At 42.1% G+C, this 19,976-nt stretch overlaps 1 protein-coding gene across 2 annotated transcripts in view; it reads right to left on the bottom strand.

The window, feature by feature from the left end:
- Positions 1 to 19,976, bottom strand: part of DNMBP (dynamin binding protein) — a 92,789-nt gene that overhangs the window by 6,683 nt on the left and 66,130 nt on the right. For both annotated transcript variants that reach the window (XM_081075069.1, XM_081075070.1), the window contains 10 exons: positions 16,284 to 16,477; positions 15,354 to 15,453; positions 9,432 to 9,579; positions 8,799 to 8,816; positions 8,236 to 8,435; positions 6,662 to 6,792; positions 5,611 to 5,715; positions 3,084 to 3,212; positions 910 to 1,242; positions 327 to 506 (listed from right to left, as the gene is read on the bottom strand). In XM_081075069.1, the coding sequence (XP_080931195.1) occupies positions 327 to 506; positions 910 to 1,242; positions 3,084 to 3,212; positions 5,611 to 5,715; positions 6,662 to 6,792; positions 8,236 to 8,435; positions 8,799 to 8,816; positions 9,432 to 9,579; positions 15,354 to 15,453; positions 16,284 to 16,477 (1,538 nt within the window). The remainder of the gene's footprint in view (positions 1 to 326; positions 507 to 909; positions 1,243 to 3,083; positions 3,213 to 5,610; positions 5,716 to 6,661; positions 6,793 to 8,235; positions 8,436 to 8,798; positions 8,817 to 9,431; positions 9,580 to 15,353; positions 15,454 to 16,283; positions 16,478 to 19,976) is intronic.

Genomic DNA, 19,976 nt, shown 5'->3' with positions numbered 1-19,976 from the left:
TAATTGCTAATCTGTAGAGACAGCGCTGGGTCCCTCAACATTAAAAATAATAACAACGATGATAGCTCACTTGTACAGTGCTTACTAACTGCCAGGCAATTTTTAAGTGCTTTACATATACTAACTCCTTTAAACCTCATAATAACTCTGAGAGGAAGGCATAATTATTATCTGTGCTTTAGAGATGAGGAAACGTAGGCACAGAGGTAAAGGTACTTGCCCAAGGACATGGAGTGAGTATTGGGATCTGAACTCCGGCGGTCTAGCCCCCGGGTTCACACTCTTAACCATGAGGCCATGTGACCTTTCTCTAGTTCTCTACTCACCAGGCCCAGGAGGGGCTTTCGGGCAGACTGGTGGTCCATGGTTTTCCTCTCAAATGGCCTCTTGGTAGCTGGCAGAGTCTCTGGGAAGAAGGTGAAAACCTGGAGTTGCTGCAGAACTCTGCTGTGCTCTTCATGGAAGATGGCGATAAGGTTTCCCTCTCTGCCGGCAGCTTTCAGTAACTGGAGTCCATGGGAAGAGCAGAGACAGAGGAAAGGAGAGAACACGAATGAGAGATCCCAGGGCTGACAAAGTCTCGTTCAAACCAACCGGAAGCTAAAGTTCAGCTGCAGTTCCCTCTGTGTAAGCTGCCAACACTGCAGCCTGCTGCAGGGACAACGCTCTCTGTGGCACTGCCAGCGGGCCAAGCTGGCTCTTCGGGGGGCTGCTCAGGGTGGAAAGAGGGCTGTTTAAAAGCCACAGGTTTCATGGCATCGTCAAGAATTCCAATCCTGACGGCCTGACCTAATGACATAGTTAAATCTACCTAGTTTGAATAATGTCTCAAACAAGCCTACTGTGCATTTCCAGAAAAACACCAGGAGAACTTCAGAGATGACTTCTCCATGGGGGGAAGGGACTCACTGAGAGCAGCGGCTTCAGCTGCTCCAGGGCCTGGCGCACGAAGTCACAGTGGGCCTCGGCATAACCGTGGATGCAGTTGGTGAAGAGGCCCTGGGCGAGCTGCTGGAACTTGGGCAGCTCGTCCAGCAGCTGGGCGTTCAGGGCCTCGTAGTTGTTCCGGGCCGACTGCAGCTCCTCCAGAGTCTTCTTGTCCTTTAGCTTCTCCGCCCGTTCTGTACAGTTACAGAAGTCCAGGAGCTTGTCGAAGCGCTTCTGTACCAGCTTGTGGGGCCCTGTAAACATGCTCAGTAACTGATTTAAGGGAGAGATGACAAGCCGCTCCGTCCTCTCCTTCTGCAGGGACGAGAAAGGCACATTGCTCAATTGGTCAGCATCCCACAGTTGGTATTCTCTAAAATACTCTTCAGGTTGGTTTTGTTGTATCTTGTACCACCTGCTTTGCTCCTGGCGCATGAGCTACACCCATGCACATCCAGCAGTGCCCTACTTATCCAACACCAAATGTGTGTACATACTCCACAAAACTTCTCAATTTACAACTCTCTCCCCCAATAATTTGCACACACCAGAGTCTGCAGATGTGCTTAATCCCTCCTTAGCTCCGTAGTTGATAACTAATGCTAAACTGCACACATTAATGTGATTTTTGCATTACAACCCAGATGTGGCACTCTGCCTGGTATCGCTTATTATGTGTACGTGTCCATATAGCTTGAATTTAACTTAAGGTTTAGTTATTACATAAATCTGGGATAGAGAAATTTTAATATACCCATAATACTTTTTCTGATCAGAACTACTATAATATCTCTTTTCACTTTTCAAAGGACTTTTTAAATTCCTTCTAGTGGAACAGACACTGAGGGCAGGGTTTTGACACATACGAAAAATTAATAGGTACTAAGTATTTTTAATAAGATACTACTAGTTAGAACACCTGTAAGTACCCCGAGTGTGTACGTATTCTTCAGCTTCAAGCCATCCAGACATCTCCAAGACACTATTAACCCCCACCCATTTCTTTCTACTTGGGACCAAATAAATACCATATACAGTTGACCCTTGGACAATGCAGGGGTTCGGGGCACCGACCCCTGCACACTCGAAAATCCATGTATAACGTATGACTCCCCAAAAACTTAATTATTAATAGCCTACTGTTGACCAGAAGCCTTACCAATAACATAAACAGTATATTAACACGTTTTGTGTATTATTATTATCATCTGTATTCTTATAACAAAGTAAGCTAGAGAAAAGAAAGTGTTATTAAGAAAATCATAAGGGAAATACATTTATAGTATTTATAGAAAAAAAAAATCCATGTATAAGTGGACCCACGCAGTTCAAACCTGTGTTGTTCAAGGGTCAACTGTATATCTATTTAGAATTTCCTAAGCAATTTGACCTTTAGTACTTTCTTTGTAATTTGTGCCATCTTAAAGAGCTATTTGTTAACTGCTTAACTATTCCTAAATATTCCTTTTTAAGTTATTATTTTCCTGTGGTTGTGTTCTTTTGATCAGAGTTATCAGTAGTGATGACAGATTAAATTTCCCAGTTTTTCTTTGTCCCTGAAGTTAGTCTGATCACAAGCTATAAGAAATCTGGGAGCTGGCTCAGGTGGCTCAGAAATCTGGTGGCTCAGGTAGTTGGAGCATCATGCTCCTAACACTGAGGTTGTCAGTTCGATTCCCACATGGGCCAATGAGCTGCGCCCTCTACAGCTAAGACTGTGAACAACGGCTCTCCTGGAGCTGGGCTGCTGTGAGCAACCAGAGGTTGGTGTGAGGGGCTGCCATGACTGGCCGGCAGCCAGTGTGAGCGGCCAGCAGCTGGTGAGAGTGGCCGACTGGAGACCGACTGCCTTAGCCGGGGGGGGGGTTGCGCAAGGCTCATAATGCCAGCATGGGCCAGGGAGCTGTGTCCTACACAACTAGACTGAGAAACAATGGCTTGGACTGGAGTGGGGGGTGGGGGGAGGCAGAAAAAGGGGGGGAAAAGTAAAAAATTAAAAATTAAAAAAAAAAAAAATGATATCTGTGTGAATACATGCAGGTCCTACCTGTCCTTGGAGTCTGTCTTTGTAGAATTAACTTTTCTGTGAGCTGGATGTTAGAGAGAACTCCCGGAAGAGGGCCAACCACGAAAAGCAGATGACGACAGAAACTTACGAAATTTGTGAAGAGCTGATCACTGACGTAGCGATGCACCTTCTCAAACTGTTCCAAGTCTTTGTGTCCCTTCTCCATGCACACGTCCCACATGCTCACGGCAGCCACCACTTTCACACATGCCGATTCCTGGAGCCAGTCAGAAACAAACACAAATAACGTCAAACAGAACTTGCGAGCCTTCATCATTCATCCCAGATAGCAGTCTGGTACAAAGGGGGCCCACAATTAAAAATTTTCTCTCTATTGTAGCATTTTAGCTTTGAAACACGCATACGCTCATAAATTGTGATTTATGTGGCACGGGGAAAAGCCTAAGACTTTTAATTATGGAAGAACTGGTGAAGGCTTTTTCATTTTCTGTCAGTGACAAAACTCGTCAACATTTTCTCCCTTAATTTCCACTGTTAGCAGTGAGAACCAAATTGATTTGCCTATCAAATGGCTGTCAACGTTAACATATGTCCCACCTCAACATGTTATCGCCCATTGCTTTGGAGATGAGCCTTTTTAGAGTTGGGGGCTCTGGTGTGTATTTACTACGCATTTAAAAAACATGGGAAGAGACTAGCCAAAAGGGGGATACCAAGTAGAGGAATTGTAGCGGAAAATCCTCAGACAAGGGAATGTACTTGGTAGTTGTCCCAATATTGTTTTGTCAAATCTCTCACTTGAAACCAATGTGGCTCCTAGTTTTATAAATCCTAATTTTTACCTAATTACATTTTTAAAATATGAAGGGAAAGAGTTTGATATTTAAAGGAAATGTTGGGGGCATTTCAAATCTGTGGGGATTACTCAATAAATGATGATTGAATAACCAGTTAAAAACAACAACAAACCAAAGTTGGATCCCCACCTCAAACTTCTCATACACTAAAGTAAATTCCAGCTAAATCAGCAAATTCAACATTTTAAAAATTAAATGACAAAAGTTCTAAAACATTGGAGATATATTTTTTTTATTACTTAGGAACAGGAAAGACCTTTTTAAGAATGGCACAGAACTAAGAAGGCATAAAAGTCTACTTAGGCTACACAAAAATAAAACTTTTCTACATGGAGAAAGCACTTTAAGAAAACTAAAAAATCAACAAACTGGGGGTAAATGTTTGTAAACCATCATCTCAAAGGGCTAATTTCTCCAATATATATAGAGGTTCTACAAATCAATAATGAAAAGATTAACAAATCAATAAATAAGTGCCCCAAAAGATAAACAAATCACAGATAAAGAAATATAATAACTTAAAACATGAAAATACCCTCAATTTAAATAAATGCACATTTAAACTATATTGAAATAGCATGCTTTCACTTATCTTGGCAGAAAAAGATAAAACATTTTGATTTTGATAACACTGTGTGTTAGCAAGGGATGGGGAAACCGTTTCATATGTTAATATATATTTCACACATACAATAACAATACCTATCAAAATTTACACTGTCATATGTGATTTGGCTCAGAAAATCTTGTACTCTGGCTATTAGATATACTCTTATAAATCAGCAAATTATGCATCTACAAAGATATTCCAATGCCAAAGTTTCTCATCTTTTGCAACTACAAACAATTTAAATGATTATCAATAGGGGACTAGTTAAATATATTATGGTACGTCCAAAAGTGTGTCTCTCTCTCTCACACACACACACACACACACACACACACACATCTGTGATAGGAGAGAAGAACCTGATAAATGGTCCTGCTGCTACAGAAGATGACCAGGAGACAGGGGTAATAGGAATAATAAGTTTCACTTTTTCTTTCTCTCTTCGGTATCTTTTGAATTTTGTACCTTTTTAGTTAACAAAATGATTTTTTCTTTTTTTTCTAAAGAAAGCAAAGTATTTCTCATAAAGAAAATTATCTGTTTCATAGGATGAGATTTTCATGTGTGAGGGACAGGGGTATATTGTATATGCATATAAACACCATTCTATTAACTCAACAGAGAAATTGGATATGAATAGAAAGGATTCTAGTCCTGGTTCTGACTTCGTGGAGGAAACAGAGCCTGGGGACAAGGCAAGGATGTCCTGGGCCTGATTTCATCAACTCCAGTGACCCAGATCCCGTCATGATTCTAACTTGAGAGGCCTTCTGTATAGCAACTAAGTTGTAAATGAACCTTATTATTAGAAAGCACACCTCCACAGGAACCATTCTCTTACTATTCTGTCTTCAAAATGATTTTGACAAAAAAAACTGTGACAAGTGCTTCTTATACAATTGGAGGTAGGAGACAGTAAAGAAGGTGGTAGGAGGAAAAGGATGATGAAGATTGAAAGAGAAGGAGGAAAGAACTAGACCACCTTAAAATTAACACAATAGTGCTGAGCTTCTAAATGTTATTTAACTTTTAAATAACCTACGGGAATTCCAATAAAAAGTAAGTCATGTCATAATGGCCATCTGAGTCCAGATTACTCAACATTCATTCAACAATCTGCTGGATGAACAGGAAATGGACCAAATTACACCGTATGTGATTCTAACTAGAGCGATGTCTTCACTCACCCGGATATGCTGGAGGTAGAGAGACAGGTCTCGGATAAAAGATTTGATCAGTCTTTCTTGCATACGGAAGTTTTTTTCTGTTTCTTCAAATACTTCATCTTTTATCTGTTCAAAATAAACAAGTGCTGTTAGCAGATTTGGACTCTCCCTCAATCTACCTTACTGGCAAAGTATCATTCTTAAAAACATCTTTTATTTACATTTTAAACATTTGACGTTTCCCTGAATCATACTGAATTGAATTTAAACACCTCTACGTGGTTTTGAATGATTTCCCAAATACACAAGGCCCCCTTAACTTCATACCTCACCTCCGGGCTCCTGATGGAAATCCTTTGCTCTAGCCAGGCTGTTCTCACTGTTCTGGCACCTGCCATGTTTGTTGACCCAGTGCTTTTGCCCATGTTGTTGCTTCTCTTTCCCCCATGCCAAACCTGCCCCCTTCCTTTAAGATTAAATCTCTTGCCAATAGGCTCAGGCTCACTGAGCTCCTGCTTTCTTAAGAACTACAGCATGTAGAGAACAAACTGCAACTTAGCAACTGATTATTTCTAGCTTGCCTTTTCCACTACTGGTACCACGTATATGTGGCGTAGTGAGAAGTCTGAAGACTTCAGATCTACTCAGCACTGTCGATAAACTGTTTTTCAGATCTTTTAATCCCTCAGACTTTATAGTTCCTTGTGTGTAACATACGGTGTTGAATTTAGGTGATCTCTTAAATCCCCTCCAGCTTAATAGGTCTATAATCTTAACTTTGTCTCCCTAAATAGATTATGGGTGCCTAAAACCACAATAATTATTATACGATGACCGATCTGGCCTCCTGATTTGCCTGTGTACAGACTGTACGCAGCTCACCAAGGCACAGATGGAGGGTTGGGTGGTGGATTCACATAAATAGTTGCAGGATCCTGTCACCAGCCAGCAAACACCAGGGGAGGTACTAACAGGAAGTCATGCCAGTGCCAGTTGGCACCATGCAGGCTAACCCATGGAGCCCTGACAAGCTGCCAACAACGTGCTGAACCTTCAGTTACAGGAAGCTCACCTGTGGAGCAAAGCCAGTGAGGTGCTTCAGGTGACTGCTAACGCGGTTGGACTTTTTGATGATGGAGTGGATATTCAGTTTGGAAATCTTCTCCATGAGACTATCTTCATCGCCCTTCCGGTACTTGAGGACTAGGGAGTGCGTCAAATCGGTGAGTTATGAAAGCACTTTCCTGGGTATAGATAGACTACACAACGAGCTGTAAAGCGATACTAACAACCCAAACTAGAGCTACTGTTTGTTTTCAATGAACTTATAACTGAGTAGAGACAAATGATTAATCCAAATCACCATTTATGGACAGACAGAATACTCAACAGCAGAGAGAGACTGTGCGTAGACTGCAGAAGATTAGAGACAAGGAAAGGTAGCAGAGGCGTAAGATTTGGAGTCAAGGAAACCTCTGAGTTCAATACCTGGGTCTATCATTTCATCAAAGTGTGGCCTTAAAAAAGTCACTTAACTTCTCTGAGCCTCATTTTCCTGTCCAGTAAAATGGAGAAAGTGATAGTACTTGCCTTAGAAGACTATCTTAACTGGTCTCATGTACAAATGAGACATTTATATCTAATCGTCTCACACAGTAAAATGCTATCCAGGAGTTATTTAACCACTGTGTCATATATTAGGCATAATCGGCAGAAAAGACTGGCGTTAACAGCAAGGGGAAGGTGGCAGCAGAAAGGCATACTTTATTGTTGTGGAAGATAAAGATAGCATTACATCAGGAGATATGAACCAAGACAAAGGGCGAGATGGCCAGAAGGCTTTCACAGCCAGTCCACATGATGGCATGGATGGCACGAGTGAAGTAGAAGGCAGAGCAAATGGTTTTAGGTAAAGTGGGGAGAAAGGTGGAGAGACAGGCAAAGAGGTTCTACTATATTATAGATTCTTTGAGGAGATCAATAATGCATCAGTTTGACGTGGTCACCATATACTCAGCAAGTGTTCAAATTAGAGTCTCGACAAGAGATTTGATGAAAGAGAAAAGAAATGGTTCAGTTCGTACTGCATCACAAAGAGTGGGTGGTTTGGTAACTGACTATCCAGTGTTGGGAGGGGATGGGAGGGTCTCAGACCAGAGAGGCAGCTAACTGGGCGTAGGCAGGGATGGTGGGACCCAGAGATGTGGGCACGTTGGGGTTTTCTGAAAGAAGACCAAAAGTGCTAACTTAAGCAGAGGCAGTAAAGTATACAACTGGATGTGCAGTGCAAAGAAATGTAGGCACGGATTGGAAAGGACTGCCTTCAATGAGTTGAGAAGGCAACCACCCGTGCGGGAAGGAACTCTGAATCACCCATTCATCATCTAACCAGTCTTCATCTCTTGAGAAAGACTCTGTCTGCAATAAGCTTTCTCAGAGATATCTGTTTCTAATATTCCATGATCGTGCTTTCATCATTATTGCTCTCTTTTTTCATATCACGTTTCTCCCAAATCCTACTACCATTTCTTCATTACAGCCCTCTTACCCACCATCTGCCTTGTCCATCTCTGGTGAAATAATTCTTTTGAGAAGGAGAACATTCCCAAGTACACACTTCCTTTGCAGCAAGTATGCTTTTCTTACCCAGGTCCTTTCGACGTTTATATTCATTAATGTTCACGTTGATTTCCTTGACTGCCAGGACTGCGTTGGTCAAAGGCACTTTGTCTGGGTGGGATTCTGGGGTGGAATTCAGCAACTCCATTAGCAGCAGTGGGTAACGCATTACTCTCTGCACTGGTTTGATGAGGAAGGAGCCCAGGTTAATATAGTTTGTGCATCCCCTACAAGAGAAGGGAAAACAGAGACTTTCGTTCACTGTCAATAGTGCAGGGCCTACAGATAGTAATTGTTATTCCTAAATATAGCTCTGTTTGTCCATCCTACTCTCCAATTTCATTCATTCATATTTACTAGGCACCTAATAAATACCAGGTACCGTTTTAGGTGCTCAGGACTTAGCAGTGACTAACAAGTCCCTGCTCTGGTGGGAGGAGACTGGCAATAAACACATGTCTTATTAACTGTCATTTGGTGATAAGTCGTATGGAGAAAACTACAGCAAGATAAATCTATTTCTAGGTTTCTGTCTATAAAGGAAGAAATGAAAGAAATGAGCTTGTGTATTAAGTGGCAAGGGAACTTACCATTCGTTGTACAGGCTCCTATAGGGCAGTGAGCATGAAAAGAAGAGACAGGTGATTTAGAGATAATGCTGATTCTGATTTTCACATTCTCAGAATATCTACTAGTTCAACTAATGCCTATTAGCTGGGCAGACAAAAATCACATGGGTTAATAGGGAAATTATGATTGTCTATGGTGGCAAATCTAGTCTATTAAAAAAAAGTTAGTAAGCCTCTAACTTCACTTTGATCTACTTAGACAAATACATAGTATACCATCCTTAAGACCAAGAGATTCTCACCTGATGGTCATGAATAACTAAATTTGCTCTTCTTACCTATACTCTTGTTTATTTGGATCCAATTACCTTCCTGGCTGCTTCTTACCCAAAAATGCTCACATTATACTTTGTATGTTTAGATAAAAGTGACTTAAATGGATAAAAGTACAAGCAGGAAGCCCATTAAGATTTCCATGGTATATAATGGGAAAAGGGCAGGTGACCTAACCGGCCCTATATAATACTTATATCATTTATGTTTAAAATAAGATAGATGGATAGATATCATAAGAAGTCTAGACATATACATGGGACTGACTTCCAAAAGGCAGACCTAGAGCTATGATGGAGGTGAAATGGTCAAAACTCCTACTTAAGATCTGCCAAGGAGTCCTGAAGATGCTTCTGGATCTTCTCATCCTTCTCATAGATTTCCAGCAGTGAGATGGCCTCATCATGATTCTGGCAGTAAACCCTGTACGTTCCCTCAAGCTCATCCCGGTGATCAAGAAACACAGGTCCTTTGAAATATACACAGACATACAGTGTTTTATAGTAACTCTCTTCTCAGTATCCTAAATGTATATAACTATATATACATATATATATAGTTATATATATATAGTTATATATATAGTATATGTATATAACCAAAAAGTATATAAACCAAGTATATAAAAAGTATATAACCAAACTTTTATATTAGTTAAATCCTATCATAAGAAATAACACTAGGACTATCCCTTAAATAAGAAATTTCCACGTAATGACTTAAATTTATACTTATTTAAAGCAAAATTTAAGAGAACCATGTCATCCATGTATTTTTCAGTACACACACACACAGCTGGTCCCTGAAACAGCCTCCAGTCCCTTTCCAATCATGTAGAGTAAGGTGTTTGCAAGTACTCCCCATATAGGTATGTGAGCAGAAACAGTAAGGACGGACCCCCCACTCTCTAAGCCCAGGAAAATCTCCACAGGGATGAAGAGATTCTTCTACAGCAGCAATTTCCAACTTTTTCTCTGTATGTACATTAAATATACAGGACTTCAAATGAAATTTATTAAAATATCTGTAATAAAAAAATCTGTGATATAATAACATATGTACTTCTTTATAAAGCATTAAATAGCAAAATGTAGCAGTGAATCTAATAGTCACCATAATTTATTTCAAAGTATGGTGAGTAACATAAGAAACTGGTAATCTTAGTTGCCTTTGACTGAGTGTTAACTGATATTTCAAGATATTTGCAATAACTTAATTTGACACGAACATGTAATTTCAGTTGGTGACAAAGTCACAGGTGCTAATACTATGCGGTTTGTTCCCTATATTCATACCTTAAAAAAAAACAACCCATTAAATTTCAGTGAGAAAATAATGAAAATCAAGATGGAAATATTTTTTTGATCCAAGTTCATGGACTCCTTGAAATCTACCCACAGACCCCTGGTCTACAGCCAGTTAGGCATAGGAATAGCTCCTAAGCAAACTTCTACACAACAGTTTCATTTAGAGCTGCTGCCTGAATGCGCCGATTCTCTGACTTATTAAAAATACTCTTCCTCTTGCCTCCTTTCCTTGGTCCTTCCTTCTTCAGCTCGTACCGCTCACCCGCTAAACAGTGTCCTCTCATCCTTGTGCTCCTCTCTCAAGATACGATCCTACTCACTGCTTCTCCTGTAACTATTTCAACCAGGTGCTCTGGACATAAGACCCTCCCTCTCAGGGAACCCCAACACTTACACTACAATGTCACCTCTGCTTCTCTCTATGTGGCACCCTACGAATGTTCTACCCTTGTGCAGATAAGTTTCTATTTAAATTAAATGTATTCCCTTAACGAGAGCTCCTTTCTATAAGACAAACCTTTCTTCATACACATCACACCCATGCTGCCTTGCCTCACCGCAGCCGCACTTCTGTCTAATCCTGCAACTCAACAGGCACGGAGTGGGGCCGGCTTCCTGCTTGACCTTCAGGGCCGCTCTGGGATCCCGGAGCCACCAATGTCTTCTTCTGCTTTTACCATCCGGTATTTGCCGGCCTTCTTCTCTCACACTATTCCTTTGTATCCATTCCCTGCCAGCATTCCTAGAACCTTCGCTATCATATGGGTGATCATTCACACTCTTCCATTCACTGTTCTTCAACCTCCCCGATAGTGACTATTATTCTGTATCAACTACGGACCAACAAAGCTACACCTTGATTTCTAGTGTCTTCCAAACTGCGGGTTACAGCCCATTAACAGGTCATGAAATCTACTTCACGGGTCATGACCAACACTTTTTTGAGGAAATAAAATGGAAAAGAAAATATCAGAAAACACTGGACATAGTCAGAGTAAGCACAGGCATACACACACAAACACGTATCCTGGGTCCTCTAGTATATTTTTCTGTGGGGCATGTTTAAATAATTTAAAAGTCAGTCTCTTTTATATTAGTACATACCCAGAGTGTCCTGTACTTCTTTCTCATCTCAACCTCCTGATCTTCTAACTCATCCAAGCCCTGAACACCTACCATTCTGTCCTTCCCAACTAGACCCTGTCCTGGCTGTACTAGAGTCCTTCTCCAATCAGGGTCAGTAAGTTAATTCAATGCCGTTTTCTCCAGCACCCAAGGTTACCTTGGCTTTTGGCTGAGTTATATCCCTCACTGTACACTTTTCCCATTTCTATTTCTGGGTCATAAAGAGTGCTTGAAAGGTACATTGTTGAGAGGGAAAAAGGCTTAGTGCACAACAGTTTGAATAGCATGCTGCCATTTGTACAATTTTTTAAAAATGGGGATGGGGGACTGAGGTAGATAAAATATATATGTAATTGCTGTCATATGATAAATTATCTCTGGAAGGATATACTAAAAGAAATAGTAACACTGCTTCTGGTTGAGAAGAGCTGCGTGGGCTGGGGGAATGGATAGGAGACTTTTCATTAAGTAGTTCTCTGTACCTTCTAACTTTGTGCTATGTGAATGCATTAAACATAAGTTAAGTTTAAAACATATTAAATAAGTTAACCAAAATAAACACTTGCTTATGGGCACAGGGCATCTCTCTGCTGCAGGTGAGGTTGGGAGGGGGGAGGGGAAATTAGCCAGTCCTGTTTGCAGTAGAAAATTCCTGAACCTCAAGGAGCTGGGCCAGCCACTCAAATAATTCCAAATGCGTTAGAGGCTCCACAAATTCAGCATCCTTACTCTCCTGCCCGAGGCCACTGTTAACAGGAGTGGAGTGGCCTGCACGGCTATATTTTCATTCCAGGAATGTATTTTGATCCTGCGAATGGGACCTTTGTGTGACGGAAGGTGGGGGGGGGGAATTGGGGGGTGGGGGGGGTTAGAGGGAACAGTGAATAGTAACCAAAACCTCTGCTTCTGGAGGGCGGGAAGGGATTTGGAAAGAGGCCCTATGGGGGTGTGGTTATGGGGGCAAAGGACAAAATTATCAGTGTGGAACCCTCTCAGCTCCCCATCCAACTCAGGCTCTAGGGGGTCAATGGCACCTCAAGTGAAAAACTAAAGAGCCACAAAACCCAGGAAACTTCTTTGCCTTAAAGAAGTAATTCCTCCTACTGAAGCCACACTTAGAAACAATCAAGACCTTCAGAAAAGTTTCATTGGAGACCATTTTCAAGGTTAAACACACCAACAAAGAGACTTTAAAGACTTTAAAAGACTTTAAAGCTCGAAACACCAGCCCACCTAGACGGGGATACATCTTGCAGGCTTTGAAAATGAAGAACTGGGCCTGGCAAGGAGTGAGTGAGTGAGTGAGTGAGTGAGTGAGTGAGTGAGTGAGTGTGTACGCGTGTGATTGCTGGAAAGGTCTGGAGGGAGAGCTATGGGTAAGAAGAGTCTGCAGGGAAGGGAGGATGAGGAGTTGGAGGGTCAGGAGGAAGAGATGGGCCTGGAGGGGGGCGGAGGGGCAGTGAAAGAGTAGGTTATTAGAAGAGAGAATACACTCCAAAGAAATAGGAGCGGACCCGAGCAATATGATGTCCTGTCTGGGATTGCTTTAAAATAATCCAGTGAGGGAGGGATGGCGGGGGGGGGGGGGATTGCTTATGCAATTCATGTCAATCTGCCCTTCGCTAGTGGCTCAACAAAACTTTAAATTTTTGCCTTCTCCGACTTCTAGAACCTTCCCTTCTCAGATGTCCCAAATCTTGTCCTTTATGCATTGCCCACGGAGTGTACTGCCTGGTCATCTGGCTGACCAACACTGAAGCCCCCAGCACAGAGTTCTCACACATCACAGCCACTGCATGTTGTCCCTCCCTTGTAAAGCTAAAATCCCTGCCTTTCAGTTCCCAGGATCTATCTTCCACTATCCTGTGCACCGTCAACACATCTCAGTCTGCTACCTAATTCCTATTTGTCTTGGGACAAGAAGTAGAAAGGAAGAAGAAAAAAAATGAATGAACACAGTTGATATCTTATAGGGGTGAGATTATGGATATTTTGTTTTAATTTCCTATTTCATTGTTGTCATAATAATATACAGGCAATAAAATAAATTGGAAGAAAAAAATGATTGTTTCATGAATAATCAATCCTGTTTATATACCAACCAATTTCTCTCATTTCTTTCATAACTCAAATATATGACCTACAGACACTTATTTCAAATACCTTACAAAATCTTATAAATGGGCTTTTTTTGCTTTGTCATTTTATTAAAATGGGGTCACTGTGGCTTCCTTCTAGTCAATCAATGTGTTTCTTCTTCCTCAACTTCCCTGACCTCTGACCTCTCCAGTTAAACTGAGAACAAGACCCCAAGCTTTAGTTTCTCTTACCAGTCCATTACTAGACATACAGCTATTGTGTACACAAGTTAATGGCATGAGCAGGGATGACAGAAAGACCTGAGTTTCCTCATCTATAAAGTAAAAGTAATAGTACCTAAACCTCACGGGGTTGTTGTAGGGAACAACTGAAATCAAGCTTGACATATCTTGAAAGGGTGTGTAGTGTATAATACACACTCAAGAAACATTAACACTGCTACACTACCACCTAACACCCCACAGCCATTTCCCCCTCCTGCAGGAGAGCACAGCCCTGATTCTGTTCCTGAGTCCATTTTTCTCTGAGGCGAGTCCGGTAAATATTGCCTAGTCTACGGCAACGTGATGATTCTATTACCATCTCTAGTGATCGGTTCAAGCATGTGCATGTGACCCAGTTCTAGACCTCGAGAAATAAAGAGAAATCCGATGCGGGGGCCTCTGGAAAAAGTTTGCTCACTCTTAAACAACACAGGGTCACTTTTTCCTTCTGCTGGATGTTGTCATGTGTGTAGTGGGATGACTAGAACTGTGGAAGCATCTCGTGACCATGATTCCAATAATACAGCAAAATGACAGGCGGCCCCCTCCCACATTGCACCAGAGCTGGTCTGTCTGATCAACAGAAATGGCAGATGGTACGTCATACTGAAGATCAGGTTACGGAAGATGCTGTGGCTCCCACCTGGAGCCTTCTCTTTCTCTTGGATCACTCACTCTGGAGAAAGCCAGCCGCCATGTCCTGAGGACACCATGGAGAGGCTCACACGGCAAGGAGCTGAGGCCTGAAGAGCCGAGTGTGCTTCCTTGGAAGTGGATCCTTGAGTCGCAAATGACAGCAGCCCAGGCCATCAGTTCAGCTCGACTCCAAACTCATGAATGACCCTGAGCCAGAACCACCCAGCTAGCCACTCCCAGATTCCAGACATGTAGAAAATATGACCTAATACTGTTTCTTCTTTTAAGCTGCTAAGTTTGGGTATAATTAGTTACATAGCAATAGATAACTAATACGGCTTCCTTGTTTAAAAGAAGCAGATGATTGTTTTTCAAACATTTTTGACAATGACCCACATGAATACATTTTAAATGATGACTCACTATACATATATATAGAATTGAAATAAAAGCTTCAAGAGACTGTAGTTAGTACATTCTGATATTTTCTATTTTATTAAAAAGTATATACTGGGTGGGACATACTAAAATGACTTCATGACACACTAATGGGCTGCAACCGTCAGTCTCAAAAACATCACACTATACGATAAGCTAAAATTTCTTCTGTTGCTAACATCTCATGTTACCTCCGAGTAGGTTGCAGATAAAAGAAGTTGAGAGCCAAATAACCTCTAAACTAAGTAACTAAAACTTAATTTCCCAGCATAATTACTCATGCCAGCAAGGCCCTTTTCCTGCCTCCTACTCATAAAGTTAAAAAAAAAAAAAAAAAAAAAAGCTGCTTCTGAAACAACGGCAGGAGCTCATACCTACAGCATCGCTGGTTTCCAGATCTGCCAATAACTGCTTTGCGACCTTAATCACCATCTGCATATTTCCAAAAAGACTCTCAAAATCAATGTTTGGTATCTGAAAAGGGGAGACAAAGTACAAAGATGCACAAAAATGTAATTAATAGCATGTCATTCATATTAGGAACACCTCTTTAAGGACGATACAAAAATTATTCTAGGTCACTTTCACTCATTCTCACGAAGTTTCCAGAATAGAAACATCCAACATCATCTTTAGTGTCACCCTTTAACCTTGACCCAACTATTTATTCTGTTCTCCCCACCTTACTACTACCTTAGTAAAATGACTACAGAAACAATTTAGTCTATAATTACACTGGGATATGTATCCCACCCAGTACCCAAGAGCTGATGGCACTGCCCACTTCCTGTAAAAGTTCTTGGGAGTGACTGCTCCAGGAATACAAGCCCAAGCCCAGGCCAGGTAGTCAAGTAATAAGCAATAAGGACTGTAAATCCCCAGGAACTGTTAACCGTTTTTTCTATCTCCAGCATCTAGAAAAGTACCTAGCATATGCATATGACAGTTAAAGAGTTTCCTGAATAAATCTGTACAATCAGGGGCTGGAGCCGTCATTCCTAGACTCATTATATTATCACACAACCTTCCCAGTACTGTGACAATCCAGACTCCCTGGTACTGTTTCTAGGAGCCAAAGAAACAGGAATGTCCTGGTTAACAGTAGACTTGATAAGTGACAGGATGTTGTAGGCTTAAGTTGATGACACACGTATGTTGGAACCCTTGAATAAAGAGCAACACCAGTAGCCACTGCCTCTACTTCAAACCCAATAAATCTTTGTGATGAAAGCTCCCATATCCCGATTTTTCAGGCTTAGAGAACCACATTCAAGATAAAGCGAACGTTCTCCCATAGTTCCCACCTGTGCCTGCTGCAGCGGTACCATGATCCGCTCAATACACATCTCCAGATCCCGAATGTAGTCTCGTTCCGTCTGATGAAGTTCTTCTACCACCTTGGCTCTCTTCTCCAGCATCCTCTGCTCTGGGTTTTCAGTGGACACGGACCCAGAAGGGGACACAGGTGATGACGACTGGGAGGAGAGGAGTGTCATTTCTAGAAGGGAAAAGGGAACTGGTCAGCAACTCTGTGTGCCAAAGCAGGACTCCTCAACAGTTGGAGTTGAAAAGAACACAGTCCTTGAGAACCAAAGGCCTCACAATTGTCAACAATCAGGAAATCTGATCCCACACGTCAGTTCTAATCATGAACAGATGAAGAGTTTAGAAGGCCATCCCTGCAGGGAGAACTCCCATCTGTGTGGTACCATTTTTAGAATTTGTCCTAAAAAAGAGTAGCTGGCCGAATTTTATGAAGACGAATCAGTACCCACAACTTCCTTGGCAAATAGGTTGAAAAAAAATCTGCTCTTCTTATTAAGAATTGCTTTCATTTAATTAGGTATAAAATCCATTCCATGATCTCAGCAACAGAAATACCAAGCTGGAAGTTAAAACCAATGATACAGAACACTAAAAAGAAAATGAGAGGCAACATAATGCCACATAAGGGGAAGACAAGAATTAGGCAGGAATTATCCATCTGAGATCAGTCTTTAAAAAACATAACCAAAAACATGTTAGCATGATGAAAAACCCCTACGAGATCTTTTGCTAAACTGCAGTTTTCCCGGGCAACACCCCTGAGGTTCTGATTCAGAGAATCTGGGTGGGACCTGTGTATCTGCAATTTTAACAAAATCCTAGGTGTTTCTGAATATGCAGGTGACCTTCAAGCTCCACACACATATTATCTAATAACCAAAGATAAAGTCAAACTAGAAATATCTGGTTTGAAATGACTCCAAATGTAAGATTGTTCTTCCATTATTCCAGACATATTCTAAGAAAAAGGCTTGATCTACAGTTTTATTATCTGGGACAACCAACACTGAGAGAAGGCAGCCTCTACCCTCAGCCAGCTGCAGTGGAGACAAGAGGCTTTGAATCTTGAACTTCTCCACTCTTTAGCGGGGGAGGGCCCGGGAAAGTCCATTTTTACCTCTGGGCCGTAGGTTCCTATCATCTGTAAAATAAAGATAATAATACCTGCTTCACAGAGGTATCCAGAGAAGTAAAGAAGGTAATAACACAAGTTAGTCAGTCCTTTTCCCACGATGGGCCAGAATATGCAGTCTGCACCAGGTTAAGGTAAAAATACATCAAGGAGAAAACACTCTGTTCAGATACCATAAAATTCTACTTTTCTATAAGAACAAGAAAATCGGGAGGCGAGGAAGTTGTGGCCTAGCACCAGCCTCATCCCACTTTCTTCCTAGGACTGCCCTCTAGGTGTTAAGGAGCAGGGCCACAACATCTCCTTGCTGTGATAAAACAATCAGTGGTGGATTAGGTTTTTTCCCCTTCTTTTGTTCCCCTTTCCACCCACCCCTACTTCCCAGTCCCAACTCTATCCCTTTTCAAGATACCCTCACCCTCTCAGGTTAGTACTTTATCACCAGGCTCTTTCCTCAGTGCTACAGCATCTCGTCAGTGTGCAGCTTCCCCCAGCTCTCATAACCACACTTTAGAGTTAAAGAGAAAAGCCACTCACTTTCTCCCCTTGCCTCTGAAAGTTGGCTGTCTTTGGTGGGGAAAATCTTCGAATTCCAGGTTTGGTCCCAAACTGCACTTGGGTGAGAAGGAGGCTGCACTGCTTCTGTGCAAGCCGCAGCAGCCCTGGGAGGTACCCGGAGAGCCAAAAGTCTGGCGCATGCCTAAGTGTGGGTCGAAGTGTAAACTGGCAGAGTCCAATCTTACCAGAGCTCAGGAATGCTCCAGAGCCCCTAAAATTCCCCCAGGCTTTCCCATATTTACATATGAATCGCCTAGAGTCCCCCAGGCTACCACAGCAGGGCCAGTTCTAAAGGATGGAGCTGGAATCTTTCACTTACTGGACTGAAATGCAGAAGAGGGGCCTTGCTTTGCTCAGGCTTAACACCTTTCCCCTGTTAGCGCTCCTTTCCTCATCCTAAACAGTCACAATTCCACTTCAGGAACTGTTAATCCAAAAGTATTAGCTCTTACTTTTCCTACCCCTGCTGAGCATTATTTTGGGGGGATACTCTTTTTTAGGGAAGAATTCTGAAGGCCCATCCATCTCTTATAATAAGAGGCAAAGCTGGAAAGTAGGCAGTTGTATGTACTAGGACCCCCCTCTCTGCAGTCCCACTCCAGGCAAGGCGTAGCCCCTCACTACGCCCTGGCTTTGCCAAGGGAACCGACCTGTACCTTAGGTACCTTACCCTAAAGCCATCAGAATGCAAATGTCAGCTGGCTGGTCCCAGGACAACAGGAACCGCACAGAGTAATTCACAGGGACTGACTAAGAGCCCTGCTCACAGTCCACAAGACCTCAGATTTTACAAGAAATCGAGGAAAAGAAAGTTGCAGAACAATATGTCATCTTTTGTAAAAAGACAGAAAAGGGAAATGAAAGAAAAAAACCTACAAAAAAACCCTTACATTTTTCCTGACATACATATAATACATAAATGCACAGAAAAAGGTCTGGAAGGAGAACACACACACCAAACTCATCAGTTTGTCTCGGAGGAAACTGGGATTTGGGGTTGAAGGATCAATGGGGACTTGAGCTGAATCAGTATTTTGTAATCTCATAAGAATCTATTAATGTGTTTCCAGTAATTTAAAACTGTCATGCTAGGATACATCTCTATTGGTGACATTTTAAACAATCTGAGAGAAGACAACTTTTATTGAAGAGCCCTTCCCACTGCTTCTAAAATCTCACCATTCAATTGTGAGGCTTTACTGGATGGCGAGCCTGTTGTTGCTCCCCTCCATCCTTTCAGCTTTAAATTTGTTTTAAAAATATTCATATGGCACTTACCATGTATGCCAAGCACACCCATTTTGGCACTTTACAAACATTACCTTATTTAATCCCCACGACAACCCTACCATGTCCCCATTTTATGGATGAGGAATGAAGAGAAATTCAGTAACTGGACCAGTAAGTGGAAGGCTGAGATTTGAGCCCATGCTATGCTCTTGACAGACAGCTATTCCACCTCTAGGCAAATCCTAGGAGTCACAACCTGGAATTCTACTTGTGGGTTTTGGCAGCCAGCTGGTAGCTAATGATAAAACAGTGCAATTCTAGGCTGGCCTGGTGGCTCAGGCAGTTAGAGTGCCATGCTCCTAACTCCGAAGGCTGCTGGTTCGATTCCCACATGGGCCAGTGGGCTCTCAACCACAAGGCTGCCAGTTCAATTCCTTGACTTCCGCAAGGGATGGTGGGCAGCGCCCCCTGCAACTAAGATTGAACATGGCACCTTGAGCTGAGCTGCCGCTGAGCTCCAGGATGGCTCAGTTGGTTGGAGCTCATCCTCTCAACCACAAGGTTGCTGGGTTCGACTCCCGCAAGGGATGGTGGGCTGTGCCCCCTGCAACTAGCAATGGCAACTGGACCTGGAGCTGAGCTGCGCCCTCCACAACTAAGACTGAAAGGACAACAACTTGAAGCTGAACGGCACCCTCCACAACTGAGATTGAAAGGACAACAACTTGACTTGGAAAAAAGTCCTGGAAGT

This window comes from Rhinolophus hipposideros (genome assembly GCF_964194185.1).
Source record: "Rhinolophus hipposideros genome assembly, chromosome: 15".
Taxonomy (NCBI): domain Eukaryota; kingdom Metazoa; phylum Chordata; class Mammalia; order Chiroptera; family Rhinolophidae; genus Rhinolophus; species Rhinolophus hipposideros.
Note: the sequence above shows the minus strand (reverse complement) of the source record. Positions and strands in the feature narration are given on the sequence as shown.